This window comes from Hyla sarda, chromosome 4 (assembly GCF_029499605.1).
Source record: "Hyla sarda isolate aHylSar1 chromosome 4, aHylSar1.hap1, whole genome shotgun sequence".
Classification (NCBI taxonomy): Eukaryota; Metazoa; Chordata; class Amphibia; order Anura; family Hylidae; genus Hyla; species Hyla sarda.
The window spans coordinates 391,315,510-391,333,889 of NC_079192.1; the positions used below are offsets into that span (position 1 = coordinate 391,315,510).

An 18,380-nucleotide genomic window follows, 5' to 3' on the forward strand; every position below is an offset into this window, starting at 1 on the left:
GCAACTCTCAGCGATTATGCATAATTCTACCCCAAAAAAGCCACCACTGGGAATAGAATGCACACCACCATAATATCCAATTAATACATGATCTTTATTAATAATATACAAAGAAAAACATATTTCAAATTTCTGTTAAAACCAATTAAAATGCTCCCTCAGGAGCCACAACACACTTTCAGGGCAGGGCCATGACCCCCCACTCCTGAGTATGAATGAGCCTGTCATTACAGTGACCTTCTGCTTTGGTAACAAAATAGGTGCCCCTTCTCTCTAACATTCATATGGACTTATACCACACATGATAATGGTTTGCGGACAAACTCTTAATACCAGAACGAAACCGCAAGATCAATATAGTTTACCTTACAAATTTGGTACATAAACTATAATAGAAAAACTTTCATATCATTTTTCTCAAACATACTATATCATGACAACTGATTTGATATCTATACAAGCATACATGCCATAGCAACTACATGCATGAAATCAATAAAACAGTGGGTGTATCTGTACTTAAATGGGCACTGTCAGATTTAATTATTAATTATTTCATACTGAAAAATCCAGTCAAAAGACTGCCCACCTGCCTCCTGGGATGGATACCAGCCTGGCTGTGTCCACTCGTCATCACCTACGTCATGGACCCACTTCATAATTGACAGGTCTGCAGATCTAAAGCTGCTGTGATCAGCTCCCTCACTGTCTGTGTTTACAGTATCCTCATGTGAGGAGAAGGGGGAGGGGCGGGAGTACACTGCTGCCTGTGAGCAGATGATGAAAAAAGCTGGTGACTGAAGATGGGGACTGAATAGAGGATTTTTTGTTTAAAAAGTAAGTGTCCATGCATGTATATATGTGTGTGTGGATACATATGTTTGTGTTTAAATCTATGTTGTCTAGGTTATGTGTATGAATAAATAAAGTCAATGTGTGTGTGTGTATCTAATACAGGGGGACTACAATATGCCTCCAGCTGTTGCAAAACTACAACTACCAGCATGCCGGCACAGCCAAAAGATGTGTGGGCATGCTGGGTGTTATAGTTTTGTAACAGTAGGAGGAACACAGCCTGCAGCAACACTGCTTTAAATCTGAGTTTTACCAATCATATGCCTCCATCTGTAGCAAAACTACAACTCAAAGGATGTGTGGGCATGCTGGGAGCTGTAGTTTTGCAAAAGCTGTAAGCGTGTGTGTATAGCATGAAACCAGAAAGGAAAGGGTTACAGATGATCACTCGGAGACCAGTGACTGAGGAGAGTGAGGGAGGGGGAGTGGTTATCACCTGAGGAGAAGAAAGGGACCCGCCCCCCTGCTTCTAGTCGAAAACATTAAGGTAATTAAGAAATAAAGCTAATTTTGAGAGAAATGTAGGTCATAGACACTTAAAAAGACATGTACATGATCAGGATGAGATACTGAGCAACATATAACAGTTTTTATTTCTTTTGGGTGATCTGACAGGTACGCTTTAACCCCGAAGGTACAGCTACTATAAAAAGACACTTGAGAACCAAAAATAAATTGTCCTCTCACCTTGTCTGTGTCTGTGACTTTATTAAGATTTGAGTAACATGAGGATGTTTTGGTATCTTTAAAATGACAAAATATAGACAATACCTAGTTATACAGTTTCTCCCTTAAATAATATTCTAATTTAGATACTTTGTTAGATATTTAAGAGCAAGAATTGGGTGAAGCTTAAATCTTTGAACCCAAAAGTTGTCCACCAGCTGAAGAAATATCATTTTTATCAATAATAACAATACAATACAGAATTACAATAAGTTAAATTTGAATAAAAAAAACATAAAACATACATGGTATATAAAATGTTCTGTATTAGATTTGGTACAAAAGACTTACATTGTTTGGATCATTCAGTGAATCCCCCTCAGATGAGGCTTCTTGATATATATCCTTTAACTGAGGATAATTTATAGGCTGCACAATACTGAAATCTTGTGGCTCTGGGGCTGGGGGTAAATGAGTTTGGTAACTCTGCCCCTGGGATCCTGGAGGAACCATCCTGACCTCCATGTATTTTAAGGTCCCGTCTGTGTTCAGGTACAGAGCTGGCTGATACTGATCTGTGTAGGCTTTGGATTGGGATCCTCCAAGAAGACAACAACTACTGCTGTAGTCATAGCTGTCCTTCCTCAGACATCTCACCAATAGTATCATGAAGGTAACAAGTGACACTAAGCTGATGGCCACCAGGGAAATGATTAAATACAGAGTCATATCTGATGGGGGTTTGGAATTTGTTAGGAAGTCACCAGATTTCGGTCTCTCCACTACAACCTCATCTGCTATACTGACAAGTACAGTCACTGTGGTGGATAATGGAGGATTCCCCTGATCACTGATAGAGATGACAAGTTGTTGCTCCATGTTCTCGGTTTCCTGTAATCCTCGTACAGTTCTCACCTCTCCTGTGTGTTTAGACACTTGAAATGATGAATAATTGATGGGGTCAATGAGAGTAAAGACCAACCAGGCATTGTGACCAGAGTCCAGATCCACTGCCGACAGTTTGGTCACCAAATATCCAGCACTTGTAGACTTTGGGATCCTCTCTTGGACAATGAGGTCTTCAGAGTGTTCTGGATACAGCAGAGTGGGGGGATGGTCATTTGTATCCAGAATGAAGATAAAGACAGGAACAGTGGAAGATAACTGCGGAGATCCTGAGTCTTCTACCTTTATAGTGATCTGTAAAACCTGGATCTGCTCATAGTCAAAGGAACGCTGAGCGTATATATTCCCATCATTTGAATGAATGTAAACAAAGGAGGATACAGAGGAGCCATCAATATGACTCTCTACTATGGAGTAAACCAGATCAGAATTAACCCCTTCATCTAGGTCAGTAGCAGATACTGTACATAGAAGAGTCCCCGGGTCACTGTTCTCCTTAATGAAAGCATTATAAGTAGACTGTGTGAACACTGGAGCATTATCATTGATATCTGAGACCATGAGGGTGACGCTTGTTTTACTGTATAGAGGAGGAGACCCTAAATCTGAGGCTGTCAGCTCTATAGTGTATTGGGGGATTTCTTCTCTATTCAAATTTCCATTTGTGGCCAATTCATAGCTATTTTGATTATGTCTTATTTTAAAAGGCACATTTGGTGATATATTTAGTTTTATTTCTCCATTCTTTCCAGAATCCTTATCGTTTACATGAATAAATCCAACAACTGTTCCTATTGGTGCATTTTCTAGGATATAATTAGTTACTGATGAAACTGAAATTTCTGGTGAATTATCATTAACATCTTCCACTTCCACATGAACTATACAGTTCCCCTCTAATTTGGGAGATCCTTTGTCTGAGGCTGTAATGGATAATTCATAAAAATTTGACCCTTCAAAATCCACCAAACTGTTAATAGAAATTTCCCCATTTTGCTCATTTAGAGCAAATATTCTTTTGGCAGATTCAAATGTGTGATCATCAAAGGAAAACTGAATTTCCCCATTTGCTCCGTCATCCTGATCTGTTGCGTTCAGTGTTAATATCACAGTTTTCAATGGCAGATTCTCCCTAATACTGATCTTATATACCGACTGATTGAAGACTGGAGGATTATCATTAATATCTAATACAACTATTGTTATTCTGCAGGTCCCTGATCTGGCTGGTTCTCCTCCATCTATAGCTGTGAGAATCAGGTTATGTTCTGCTTTTTCTTCTCTATCTAAAACCTTCTCTAGTATCAGCTGAGGGATGAGCGTTCCATCCTTATGATTCTTCACAGACAATGAGAAATAAGGATTTGTATTCAATGTATACTGACTGACACCATTCACACCAACATCTAAATCCTCAGCAATCTGTAATGCAAATCGAGCACCAGGACTAGTAAACACCTCTGTGACCTCTATAATACGATTATTAGATGAGAATGTGGGAGAATTATCATTAATATCTAAAATCTCTATTTCTAGAGTAAAAAGCTCCACAGGATTCTCAGCCACAACCTCTAACTGCAGTAAACAGCGGGGACTAGATCCACACAGGCTCTCCCTATCAATCCTCTCCTTCACAACCAACCCTCCATTCCCCTGATTTACACTGAAATATTTTTGGTATTTCTCAGATCTCAGATGTATCCTGCGCTGAGAGATCTCTGCACGTTTTATCCCCAGATCCTGAGCTACATTTCCTACCAATGTCCCCGGCTCAGACTCCTCAACAATAGAATAACGCAGCTGCCCAGAGACCCAGCCCCAGCTACAAAGGAGAAAGGAGCAGACTACTTGCCATTTCCAGCACTGACAAAAGCCTCTGATGTCCATATCTTAGGTGATTGTCTTGATATTTGATGTCATGTAGATCCAGTGTAATCCAATATACATGAGGGTCATGTATTCACAGTTCTACCCCAGGAAAAATCAGTAAATCCAAGGAGAAATAACATCCACAGGGCTCTCATCGGAGCAGCAGCTCTTCTTTGTGTGAGAGAAACGATGGGAGGGTGAATCACTGAGCCAGGGGGAGGAGAGCGCACAGCTGACATGAGCACATTCTATAGTATTACTGAAATAAAGGACTGGACAAGTCTACCCTCTACTGGACAATAGTGAGAATGCAGCAGATAAGTGCAACCAAAAGGGAAATAGAAATATTAAAGGAATAGCCCTGGATTATAGTAACATACTCGAGCATTGATCCATGTTTATCAATTAAATCAGAAATAAAACTATCAATATAAGGAAAGCTGTTAGTATACTGAGAGTAACATTATTATCCCACAGTTTATATAATTATTATTCCTATTATTATCTCATTAATCATTATTTATTCATTATTATTATTGTTTTTATTTCAATATTGACAGAAAGAACACAGCTGTATTGTACAATATCGCTGCCTTAAAACCTGATTATATTATTATGGTAAAGGAAAATTGTTTCAATAGCAGATTTGTTTTTAAATTAGCATGTATCATGCCAGACTCATTCAAAGAAGATATAGTATAGTGCAATATAGCTAGTTAAAAAAACACCTACAATAGCACATAACTGTTACGCGCCACTCCCTTTTTTACATCAATATTTATTTTATACAATACCAATATATTTAGAAAGAGTTATCTACTATACTTAAGTAATCCCATAAGATCAAGATAAACTCTATGGTTATTAATATAAGAAAATATCATAAAACAGAGACTAGAGATTGCCTAGTTCATAAGATATGAAAAAATATATATATAAAAGTATAAAATTGGTTCAGTTTTAAATTAAATAATGGCATTACATTGCCTTAAATTGGTTGTCCACTTTGGAAAATCCCTACTTGTTAGAAGAGTCACTTTCCCTAGACAATAAATACATAATACAAAGTAAATACAAAGTAAATACAATAAATACAAAGTTTCCATCTGCTGGTACCACCAGCTAGCAGCTCTACTCCGTGTGGAAATCTGGTATTATGGGTTCGATTTCCCTGCATCTCCACCTCATGGGATATGAAATATTACACATTGCCCATTGTGGTCGGTAGGTTGTTTTTGTAATGCAGTACAGGACCAGTCCTCCAAAGCGAGACATTTATTGTAATTACTCTCTATAGCCCAGAGACAAGTATTTGGATCAGGTAATCCCCTCTATTTACTCTGAATCTCCTAACATAGTATATGAAAAAGGCTTTTTTGGGGTATTCACTTAACTATATGAATGCCTACATTTTGAAGGGCAAAAAACGTCATGGTATAAAACTTTTAATGCAATGAGAACCAAATAGAAATACAAAATAAAAAGCATTTTGTAAGGTTTTCGTAGAAAAATTCTATACAATAACTACAGAAGTATTATTCTTGTGCTAAACCTTTACTGTTCCAGAATCAATGCTCCAGAGGTCCTTGCTCAATGGGATTTATGTGATGCTTGAATGTGGAGAGGAGGAAAGTCACTGCCAGAAAGCTCTGACAATTGTTTATCTCCTTGATAACAGAAGGATTGGGCAGTTGAAATCCATCTGCCATGAAGAAGATAGCCGGTTAAACAATGGGTAGCTTAGCCAGTCTCACCAAAATTGTCAGGTTCAGCTAACATTTACATTAATTTCATAACATTAGACTCAGCTTTTGATGACCTAATACATGATAAAGAAGGTTCTTTATCCTTATATACATTGTAACTGAAATTTCTAAAGGCAAATAACGTGTCAGATTTATAAGGTGTAAATCACCCTTAGAAGAGAGATCTTTAAAGTGGATTGAAATCAAAAGAGATTAACAATAGGTTGTTAAATGGCTTTTAAAAAGCATTTTACACATTCGGAAGTGCAAACAGGAACACTTTAGAAATGAATGCAATGGGTAATCAAAGCCCATAATAAACAGCCCAAGATATTATTCATTTTAGACAGGTGTTTCCAAAATGGGAACCTAGAAATGCTTATCTAATTTACTATATATTGTTATACCCATCAGTTAGCTAGTAAATGGCTGAAGTTACCAACCTATATTTAAAGGGGTTCAGTCACCTCCAAAATCAGCTTCCTGCACCCCGATCTGTTTGGAGCCAGCTGTAGCAGAGAAATGACACAACTTGTTTGACTCTCATTAACTAGAAGGGGAGTAACGCGAATGCCATAGCCCCATAAGCTACTCTGTTTACCTTACTCTAGTAGTTACGTAAACAGAATAACTCATGAGGTTATGCCTTTGCTTGACTCCCATTAAAGTCAGTGGAAGATAGCTAATTGGTTAACTTCACCATTCAACCTGCACTCAGCTTTCCGAATCATCAATGGTGGCCAAAAACAGGCCAGTGGTGGCCAGGAAGGTGCATTTAGGAGATAGGAAAACTCCTTTAGGTTTATGGGAATTAAGGCCAAAAATGTATAGTGTTTTTTTTTTTTAATTCCACTTCGATTCAGAGGGAAATAGATTCAGGGTGGCCATTGGTAAATAAATAATTGGAAAGATGAAGACACATCATACCAGGCAGAAAGATATCCCCTGAATGTCCTAATAATTGTAATTTGCCCCCAATAAAATAAAAATAAAAAATGAAGGTATTTCTATAATTTTATAGACCTACTGCATGTGTTACAAAAAAAAAAAAAAAAAAACATATCCAAAAATTTAGGACCATTAACCCACCACATGCATAAAAATGCTAACTTATACCAGTGAATTGGGAGCATACCACTGGTGACTAAGGGTTAAAATCAAATTCAGCAACTGTTATAGAAAGAGACACATAAATAGATCAAAAGATTAGCTGCAACAACTCAACAGCAAACTGACTTCAAACAAGTCGTCGATATGTATAGCAATAGATTACACTAAACATCAAATACATATCATCTGCAGAACTTTAATACAATAATTGTGAAGACCAATCTTAAGATTCATACAGAAAAATATTACAAAAGGTAAACAAGAAATTGTAATGGTAAAACATCTCCAAAAATATATTCTACTTTAGTTACATAGATTCATAGATATTGGGGGATATTTATCAAAGGATTTGGACTGGTTTGTCCCATCTAAATTTGTCACACAGAAGGTCGCAGTCTAAATATGTGCAACTTTTCTGCAACTTTTGCTTTAGAGGATTTTTAGAACATAATTCTAGTCTATTTTAGACAGAAAAATGGATTGGTGCTGAATTTATCAAAAGCGACTTTTCAGCGACAAGTCTCATCGGCTGAAAGTACGCCGACATGTCAGACCAAACTGGAACAGGCTTAAATATAGTCTAAAGCAGAGATCCCGAAGTCTGTGCACAGAATTTATCAAGAGCCGTGCGCCTTTTGATAAATTAGGCGCACGATAGACCAGCCTAACCCTCTGTGGTTTGGTCTATATTGATGCGGGACATAGACAACTTTGATAAATATCCCCCATTATCTAATTTGCAGCAGGAATTAGGTGCATGAATATCTGAACCCCAGGGGCCAAAGAAATATAATTTTTATGAATTACCCCTAACAATACCTCAAACTTGTATTAATAAGTATCAAAATAATATATTTGAACTTCTATATTACATTTTGTACCAGAATAGGACTACATTTCATACTAGTATGATACAAGAACTTACAATGTTTGGATCATTCAGTGAATCCCCCTCAGATGAGGCTTCTTGATATATATCCTGTAACTGAGGATAATTTATAGGCTGTACAATATTGAAATCTGGTGGCTCTGGGGCTGGGGGTAAATGAGTTTGGTAACTCTGCCCCTGGGATCCTGGGGGAACCATCCTGACCTCCATGTATTTTAAGGTCCCGTCTGTGTTCAGGTACAGAGCTGGCTGATACTGATCTGTGTAGGCTTTGGATTGGGATCCTCCAAGAAGACAACAACTACTGCTGTAGTCATAGATGTCCTTCCTCAGACATCTCACCAATAGTATCATGAAGGTAACAAGTGACACTAAGCTGATGGCCACCAGGGAAATGATTAAATACAGAGTCATATCTGATGGGGGTTTGGAATTTGTTAGGAAGTCACCAGATTTCGGTCTTTCCACTACAACCTCATCTGCTATACTGACAAGTACAGTCACTGTGGTGGATAATGGAGGATTCCCCTGATCACTGATAGAGATGACAAGTTGTTGCTCAATGTTCTCGGTTTCCTGTAATCCTCGTACAGTTCTCACCTCTCCTGTGTGTTTAGACACTTGAAATGATGAATAATTGATGGGGTCAATGAGAGTAAAGACCAACCAGGCATTGTGACCAGAGTCCAGATCCACTGCCGACAGTTTGGTCACCAAATATCCAGCACTTGTAGACTTTGGGATCCTTTCTTGGACAATGAGGTCTTCAGAGTGCTCTGGATACAGCAGAGTGGGGGGATGGTCATTTGTATCCAGAATGAAGATAAAGACGGGAACAGTGGAAGATAACTGTGGAGATCCTGAGTCTTCTACCTTTATGGTGATCTGTAAAACCTGGATCCGCTCATAATCAAATGAACGCTGAGTGTATATATTCCCATCATTAGAATGAATGTAAACAAAGGAGGATACAGAGGAGCCGTCAATATGACTCTCTACTATGGAGTAAACCAGATCAGAATTAACCCCCTCATCTAGGTCAGTAGCAGATACTGTACATAGAAGAGTCCCTGGGTCACTGTTCTCCTTAATGAAAGCATTATAAGTAGACTGTGTGAACACTGGAGCATTATCATTGATATCGGACACCCTGAGGGTGACGCTTGTTTTACTGTATAGAGGAGGAGACCCTAAATCTGAGGCTGTCACCTCTATAGTGTATTGGGGGGTTTCCTCTCTATCCAGATTCCCATCTGTGACCAATGCATAGCGATTTTTCATCTGAGTGATTTTAAAAGGCACATTTGGTGATAAGTCCAGTTTTATTTCTCCATCTTTTCCAGAATCCTCATCTCTCACATTAATAAATCCTACAATATCCCCAAACAGTGCATTTTCTGGTATATTTTCAGCTACTGATGTATATGTAATTATGGGGACATTGTCATTTACATCTTGTATTTCCACTTGAACCATGCAATTTCCCTGTAATTTAGGAAATCCTTTGTCTTCTGCCTTAATAGATAATTCATAAAAGCTTTGTTCTTCAAAATCCACCAATCCATTAATAGAGATTTCTCCATTGTGCTTATTTAGAAAAAATATGTGTCTTGCAGATTTAGATGTGTGACCATCAAAGGAATATTGAATTTCCCCATTTGCTCCATCATCCTGATCTGTTGCGTTCAGTGTTAATATCACAGTTTTCAATGGCAGATTCTCCCTAATACTGATCTTATATACTGACTGATTGAAGACTGGAGGATTATCATTAATATCTAATACAGCTATTGTTATTCTGCAGGTCCCTGATCTGGCTGGTTCTCCTCCATCTATAGCTGTGAGAATCAGGTTATGTTCTGCTTTTTCTTCTCTATCTAAAACCTTCTCTAGTATCAGCTGAGGGATGAGCGTTCCATCCTTACGATTCTTCAAAGACAATGAGAAATAAGGATTTGTATTCAATGTATACTGACTGACACCATTCACACCAACATCTAAATCCTCAGCAATCTCTAATTCAAATCGTGCACCAGAACCTGCAAATATTTCTGTGACCTCAATAATATGAACCTCAGATGAGAATGTAGGAGAATTATCATTAATATCCCGAATCTCTATTTCTAGAGTAAAAAGCTCCACAGGATTCTCAGCCACAACCTCTAACTGCAGTAAACAGCGGGGACTAGATCCACACAGGCTCTCCCTATCAATCCTCTCCTTCACAACCAACCCTCCATTCCCCTGATTTACACTGAAATATCTTTGGTATTTCTCAGATCTCAGATGTATCCTGCGCTGAGAGATCTCTGCACGTTTTATCCCCAGATCCTGAGCTACATTTCCTACCAATGTCCCCGGCTCAGACTCCTCAACAATAGAATAACGCAGCTGCCCAGAGACCCAGCCCCAGCTACAAAGGAGAAAGGAGCAGACTACTTGCCATTTCCAGCACTGACAAAAGCCTCTGATGTCCATATCTTAGGTGATTGTCTTGATATTTGATGTCATGTAGATCCAGTGTAATCCAATATACATGAGGGTCATGTATTCACAGTTCTACCCCAGGAAAAATCTGTAAATCCAAGGAGAAATAACATCCACAGGGCTCTCATCGGAGCAGCAGCTCTTCTTTGTGTGAGAGAAACGATGGGAGGGTGAATCACTGAGCCAGGGGGAGGAGAGCGCACAGCTGACATGAGCACATTCTATAGTATTACTGAAATAAAGGACTGGTCAAGTCTACCCTCTACTGGACAATAGTGATAGTGCATCAGAAAAGTCGAAGACAAAAGAAAAATGGTAATTTTAGAAGATTAAACTTGTCTTCTAATAATGTATTTCAAAAGTACCTTGTGATGTTTTTCTGCTAATGTTTCTTCAAATTATATTAGAAATTATAGAACTGTACATGAGTTGCTATTATACACACTTTTTTTTTAAGCCAACAATTATAATATAAATACACAAGATAATATTGAATATAAATAGATGAATATTTATGGAGAATTGTCAATGGATCCCTGACTACCTAATTATAAAAATGTCCTGTTGTTAAGTATTTTGAAAATAAAAAGATTTGATAAAATGAACAACTTTCAGTTGTTTTTATTTAGAATGAAAAATTGAAGACAACAAAAGTGCCCTGACTACTTCTTATATTCCTATATTCCAGTGTGTCTCACGCTGTGGCAAAACTATAACTCTCAACATGCCTGGACAGCCAAAGGCTGTCCCGGCATGTTGGGAGTTGTAGTTTTGCAACAGCTGGAGGCACACTGGTTTGCAAACTATGCTCTTTTCTGTACTCAGAATTAAGCTACAGTGCAATACTGTTTTTCATATTGAACTAAGGATTACAGCTTTGTATTATCAAAGCAATAATATTTAATTGTGGAGAATGACTACAAAATACATTTTTCCTGGTAAGATAATTGTTTGTAAGTTTGTTTCTTCGCAATCATGATCCTTGACCAATCTGATTGAAAACAATCTGAGGAACCCCATTCAAAGTCAGTAGGATATATCAGGACTCATTGGTGTCCATTGTGCAACTAACCATCCACCTCTGTTGTTTATCTATTGGACGGACTTTATAATGTGCCCCTGAAAGTAGCTTCTGCGCATACATGAATTTGGCTTTTTTTTTTTTTTTTTGCGGATTATTGGCAGAATAAACCTCTATTAGAACATTCATTCCCGATAATTTGCTAATGTAAAAGGCCTTATGATTAGCCATTGAAAACCCCAACGCTATTTCATTATCTGATCAAAGGCAGCACATCTTCCCATGTCAGCAGGGGATATGCTTCAAGCAATATTGGAAGTGAATGGCTGCACAGTCATTCAAATAGCTGACAATTTGTCCATGTACTGTAAATATTAAGCACCAATTGACTTGTTAACCAGTGATCCTAACAATTATCTTCTCAGGTTAAAGGACTGTTACACAAGACATAAGGGAAAATTAAAGGTCCTCAAGGCACAAGTCCCCAGACAAAGGCAGTCATGGTTGAAACATGAAGGTATGACATGAGACCAAAAAGTATCAAATAATAACCAAAAAACAAAACTATAGCCCCAAAAATAACTATAGAATAAAATACAAGTTAAGGGCACTCTGTAGTAATTTGAGGAGACATAGTTGTGTTTATTTTGGCCACAATTTTTACAAAGTGCTCTTTTGTTCCTCATGTCAAACTTTGACATTCGACCACACCTATTTCTGTCTTCAGATGTTTCCCAATAGTTACATATTGAAATGGGATCATGGAAACAGAAGGCCTCAACACACCCGTCCCCTCAGCAACTAAGGTCACAGACTCCCCTAGCAGGCCCGCACCAAGCATCACATTAAGGATAATTCATGTATGCACATATAGAACACATAGGGGGGTGGGTTTAAACAAAAACTGTCCAGTTTTATCATAGACTAGACAGTCTAAGAGTGTGCATGATTTTTAACAGTGTCTCAGTCTGTTTGAAAATCTGGCACATCTTTAAAACTGTCTTAAAGGGGGAGATTATCAAAACCTGTCCAGAGGAAAAGTTGCTGAGTTGCCCATAGCAACCAATCAGCTCGCTTCTTTCATTTTTCAGAGGCCTTTTCAAAAATGAAAGAAGCGACCTGATTGGTTGCTATGGGCAACTCAGCAACTTTTCCTCTGGACAGGTTTTGATAAATCCTCCTCAAAGTTTTGTTTTAATCTGTCTAATAACATGTTCTTAAAATCTGTCTAATAACATGTATGCCAGTATGCCATGTGTGTGTAGTTTATGTTTCTTAGTTAAGAGTTCAACAATGGACATAAAAAAATGTTTTTGTTTTGAATTATTGAATTAAAAATTATACAGAAACTTATAAAACAGAGAGACACTACCATAAGGCTAAGTTTCCACTTTTTTTTTTTTTTTTTTGCTACTGGCTGTTTTTGGATATCTGCCACTGCAGTTTTTGAGCCAAAGTCAGAAGTGGATCCATAAGGGAGAAGAAGTATAAGTCCTTCCTTAATATGTCCCATACCATTTGAATACAATTCTGGCTTTGGCTCAAAAACTCCAGTGGCAGTACTCCAAAAACTGCTAGAAAAAATACGTGGACACTTAGCCTAAAAAAGAATAATTGTATCACGATCTTACAAAAATGACCAAGTAAATAAGAGACTGTTAAAATATCACAAATTACTTAAATGTCTAATCTTCTACAGAAAATACCTAAAAAGATCTAACAATTATTTTAAGAAAGGTCATATCAACATGTGATCAGGTTGTTTCTAGATACTGTACCAGCACGAACTTGCGGGGGTATAGCTATATGGGGCGCAGAGGCAGCAGACACATTAGGGCCCTGGTGCTTAAGGAGGCCCCAAAGCACATTTGCCCTATAAGTGATCAGTATTATAATTGCCACATGGGGCCCTGCTGCAGATTTTGCATCGGGGCCAATAAGATACAAGTTAAACTTCTGTAAACTTGTATCTAAAATCAGTTGAACATTTGTATAATAACTATCGAGACTATTCTTAAAATGCATAAAGTAAAATATTGGGGAAAAATTATTGCATCTTAACTTAAACTTTACTCTTACATATAGTCTGAAAAAAGACAAAGCTATAACAACTTAATACTGATGAAAATCTATAACAATCAACAACCATGCACCATTTTAGTAATGTAGTATTTGTATTTAGTAGCGATCCCTCTGAGAATCCTCAAGTAACACGACCTATCAAAATAACCTCAAGTAATCTCCAACTATCAAAATGCATGCGCCATCCAAAACCTAAAAAAATTCCTATTAATAAAAAGAATGCACATTGAAATATAGCACAGGTCCAACACAGACGTATAAATATTTTCTAAATATTTTTTCCATTTGAGATTTGACACCTTAACTAATCAACATATTAAACTATAATATTGTAACTTACATTGTTTAGGTCATTCAGTGAATCCCCCTCAGATGAGGCTTCTTGATATATATCCTGTAACTGAGGATAATTTATAGGCTGCACAATACTGAAATCTTGTGGCTCTGGGGCTGGGGGTAAATGAGTTTGGTAACTCTGCCCCTGGGATCCTGGAGGAACCATCCTGACCTCCATGTATTTTAAGGTCCCGTCTGTGTTCAGGTACAGAGCTGGCTGATACTGATCTGTGTAGGCTTTGGATTGGGATCCTCCAAGAAGACAACAACTACTGCTGTAGTCATAGCTGTCCTTCCTCAGACATCTCACCAATAGTATCACGAAGGTAACAAGTGACACTAAGCTGATGGCCACCAGGGAAATGATTAAATACAGAGTCATATCTGATGGGGGTTTGGAATTTGTCAGGAAGTCACCAGATTTCGGTCTTTCCACTACAACCTCATCTGCTATACTGACAAGTACAGTCACTGTGGTGGATAATGGAGGATTCCCCTGATCACTGATAGAGATGACAAGTTGTTGCTCCATGTTCTCGGTTTCCTGTAATCCTCGTACAGTTCTCACCTCTCCTGTGTGTTTAGACACTTGAAATGATGAATAATTGATGGGGTCAATGAGAGTAAAGACCAACCAGGCATTGTGACCAGAGTCCAGATCCACTGCCGACAGTTTGGTCACCAAATATCCAGCACTTGTAGACTTTGGGATCCTTTCTTGGACAATGAGGTCTTCAGAGTGTTCTGGATACAGCAGAGTGGGGGGATGGTCATTTGTATCCAGAATTAAGATAAAGACAGGAACAGTGGAAGATATCTGTGGAGATCCTGAGTCTTCTACCTTTATGGTGATCTGTAAAACCTGGATCTGCTCATAGTCAAAGGAACGCTGAGCATATATATTCCCATCATTAGAATTAATGTACACAAAGGAGGATACAGAGGAGCCGTCAATATAACTCTCTACTGTGGAGTAAACCAGATCAGAATTAACCCCTTCATCTAGGTCAGTAGCAGATACTGTACATAGAAGAGTCCCCGGGTCACTGTTCTCCTTAATGAAAGCATTATAAGTAGACTGTGTGAACACTGGAGCATTATCATTGATATCTGACACCCTGAGGGTGATGCTTGTTTTACTGTATAGAGGAGGAGACCCTAAATCTGAGGCTGTCAGCTCTATAGTGTATTGGGGGGTCTCCTCTCTATCTAGATTCCCATCTGTGACCAATGCATAATGATTCTGATCAACTCTTATTTTAAAAGGCACATTTGGTGATATATTTAGTTGTATTTCTCCATTCTTTCCAGAATCCTCATCTTTTACATTAATAAATCCAACAACTGTTCCTATTGGTGCATTTTCTGGGATCACATTAGCTACTGTTGAAATTGTCATTTCTGGTGAATTATCGTTTACATCCTCTACTTCTACATAAACTACACAGTTCCCTTCTATTTTTGGAGATCCTTTGTCTGAGGCCGTAATGGATAATTCATAAAAGTTTGACTCTTCAAAATCCACCAATTCATTAATATAAATCTCCCCATTTTGCTCATTTAAAGCAAATAATCTTTTGGCCAATTCAGAGGTGTGATCATCAAAGGAATATTGAATTTCCCCATTTGCTCCGTCATCCTGATCTGTTGCGTTCAGTGTTAATATCACAGTTTTCAATGGCAGATTCTCCCTAATACTGATCTTATATACTGACTGATTGAAGACTGGAGGATTATCATTAATATCTAATACAACTATTGCTATTCTGCAGGTCCCTGATCTGGCTGGTTCTCCTCCATCTATAGCTGTGAGAATCAGGTTATGTTCTGCTTTTTCTTCTCTATCTAAAACCTTCTCTAGTATCAGCTGAGGGATGAGCGTTCCATCCTTACGATTCTTCACAGACAATGAGAAATAAGGATTTGTATTCAATGTATACTGACTGACACCATTCACACCAACATCTAAATCCTCAGCAACTTGTAATGCAAATCGAGCTCCAGGACTTGTCACTAATTCTGTTATTTCAATGATGCGATCATTAGAAAAAAATATAGGAGAATTATCATTAATATCCAGAATCTCTATCTCCAATCTGAAAAGCTCCACAGGATTCTCAGCCACAACCTCTAACTGCAGTAAACAGCGGGGACTAGATCCACACAGGCTTTCCCTATCAATCCTCTCCTTCACAACCAACCCTCCATTCCCCTGATTTACACTGAAATATTTTTGGTATTTCTCAGATCTCAGATGTATCCTGCGCTGAGAGATCTCTGCACGTTTTATCCCCAGATCCTGAGCTACATTTCCTACCAATGTCCCCGGCTCAGACTCCTCAACAATAGAATAACGCAGCTGCCCAGACACCCAGCCCCAGCTACAAAGGAGAAAGGAGCAGACTACTTGCCATTTCCAGCACTGACAAAAGCCTCTGATGTCCATATCTTAGGTGATTGTCTTGATATTTGATGTCATGTAGATCCAGTGTAATCCAATATACATGAGGGTCATGTATTCACAGTTCTACCCCAGGAAAAATCAGTAAATCCAAGGAGAAATAACATCCACAGGGCTCTCATCGGAGCAGCAGCTCTTCTTTGTGTGAGAGAAACGATGGAAGGGTGAATCACTGAGCCAGGGGGAGGAGAGCGCACAGCTGACATGAGCACATTCTATAGTATTACTGAAATAAAGGACAAGTCTACCCTCTACTGGACAATAGTGAGAATGCAGCAGATAAGTGCGAACGAAAAGGAAAATAGAATACAATTGGATGATAGTAATATACGCGAACATTGATACATGTTTATAAATTAAATCAGAAATAAAAATATAAATAAAGAAAAAGCTCTAAGCATACTAAGAACAACATTATTAGTCCACAGTATTTATAAATATTAATACCATCATCATCATCATTATTATTATTATTATTGTTGTTATCTTTATTTATTTATTTATTTATTTATTTTTATTTTAATATTGACAAAAAGACTACAGCTGTATTTTACAATATTTCTGCCATAAAACTTGATTCTATTAATATAGTAGAGGAAACTTGTCGCAATAGAAGATTGGTTTTTATATTAGCATGTGTCATGTCAGACTGATTCAAAGAAAATTGAGTATAATACAATAAAGCTAGATAAAAATAAACATACAATCTGTAGCACATATCTACAATGAGACACTCCCTCTATTATATCAATATTTATTATATACAATACCAATATATTTAGAAAAAGTTATCTTCTACACTTAAAGGAGTATTCAAGGAATTTTATTTGACTATGCTACAGGGGCTGTAAAGTTAGTGTAGTTCATAACATAGTGTCTTTACCTGTGTGTGATGGTTTTCTCACAATTCTTCTGTGATTTTCACCCCAATATTTATTTTGAACAGCATACAAAATGACTGTTGTCTCAGATTTTTCCCAGGTTGCAATACGGCTGAGACCTGACTCACTAGTCAGCTGATGATAGGGAGCCTGTCTGCTTCAATGGGTGGAGGGATCGCTTGGTGGGAGAGAGATCAATCTGCAACTAATGCAACAGCTATAGGCACCCTGATTGAAAACCACAGGTCTGCAGTTCATTTATGTTTCAATGGGTGGGGTTGCTGATTTGTGGGAGGGAGAAAAATGGAATTGTGGGATTTGTAGTCAAAAAGAGAAAAGTCAAACAGGAAAAACTAGTTCACATAAAGCTAGCCACAGTGTTATGGTAATCTCATAACATAGCCATTTATCCCCAAGACAAGCACAGATCCTTCCTAAGCATGTCCATTACTGTCTGCCAGGTACATACTAAAATCACCTTATGGTGGATAACCCCTTTATGTAATCCCATGAGATAAAGGTAAACTTTATGGTTGTCAAATAAGAAAATAATATAAAACAGGGAATAGAGATGGCCTGGTTCATAATATATGAAGAAAATAAATACAATAATTGTATCAGCTTCAAGTTAAATTATATCATTAAATTGGTTCTTCTCTTTGGAAAACCCCTACTTGTTAGAAGAGTCCATATACCTAAACAATAAGTTCAATACAAAGTTTCCCCCTGTTGGTTCGACCAGTAGACAGATCTACTCTGTGTGAAAATCTGGTATTAAGGGTTCAATTTCCCTGCAGCTCCACCTCATGGGATATGCAATATTACACATTGCGTATTAGGGTCAGTAGGTTGTTTTTGTGATGTATGACAGGACAGGTCAACCAGAGCGAGACTTTCTTTGTAATTACTCTCTATATAGGGGGGAGATTTATCAAAACCTGTCCAGACAAAAAGTTGCTGAGTTGCTCATAGCAACCAAACAGATCGCTTCTTTCATTTTTCAGAGGCCTTTTCAAAAATGAGAGAAGCGATCTGATTGGTTGCCATGGGCAACTCGGCAATTTTTCATCTG

General features: G+C 37.9%; 2 protein-coding genes across 40 annotated transcripts in view; both read right to left on the reverse strand.

Annotated features, from left to right (window-relative positions):
- Positions 1-18,380, reverse strand: part of LOC130267390 (protocadherin gamma-C5-like) — a 571,493-nt gene that overhangs the window by 151,495 nt on the left and 401,618 nt on the right. Inside the window, exon 1 of one of the 39 annotated variants that reach the window (XM_056517102.1) lies at positions 8,077-10,622. The exons of 36 other annotated variants lie outside the window; for them this stretch is intronic. In XM_056517102.1, coding sequence (XP_056373077.1) covers positions 8,077-10,518 — 2,442 coding nt within the window. In that variant the 5' untranslated portion in view covers positions 10,519-10,622. Of the gene's footprint in view, positions 1-1,872; positions 4,461-8,076; positions 10,623-18,380 lie in introns of those variants that run through there. 2 more of the 39 variants (XM_056517105.1, XM_056517094.1) reach the window with 2 other exon arrangements.
- On the reverse strand, positions 13,359-16,542 carry LOC130267394 (protocadherin gamma-C5-like). Its single transcript, XM_056517143.1, has one exon. It carries the CDS (start codon positions 16,410-16,412, stop codon positions 13,947-13,949), a length of 2,466 nt encoding a protein of 821 aa, XP_056373118.1. The 5' UTR covers positions 16,413-16,542; the 3' UTR covers positions 13,359-13,946.

Excerpts from the sequence above, each read along its gene's own strand:
- LOC130267394 (XM_056517143.1), bottom strand. The coding sequence starts at position 16,412 with ATGGACATCAGAGGCTTTTGTCAGTGCTGGAAATGGCAAGTAGTCTGC.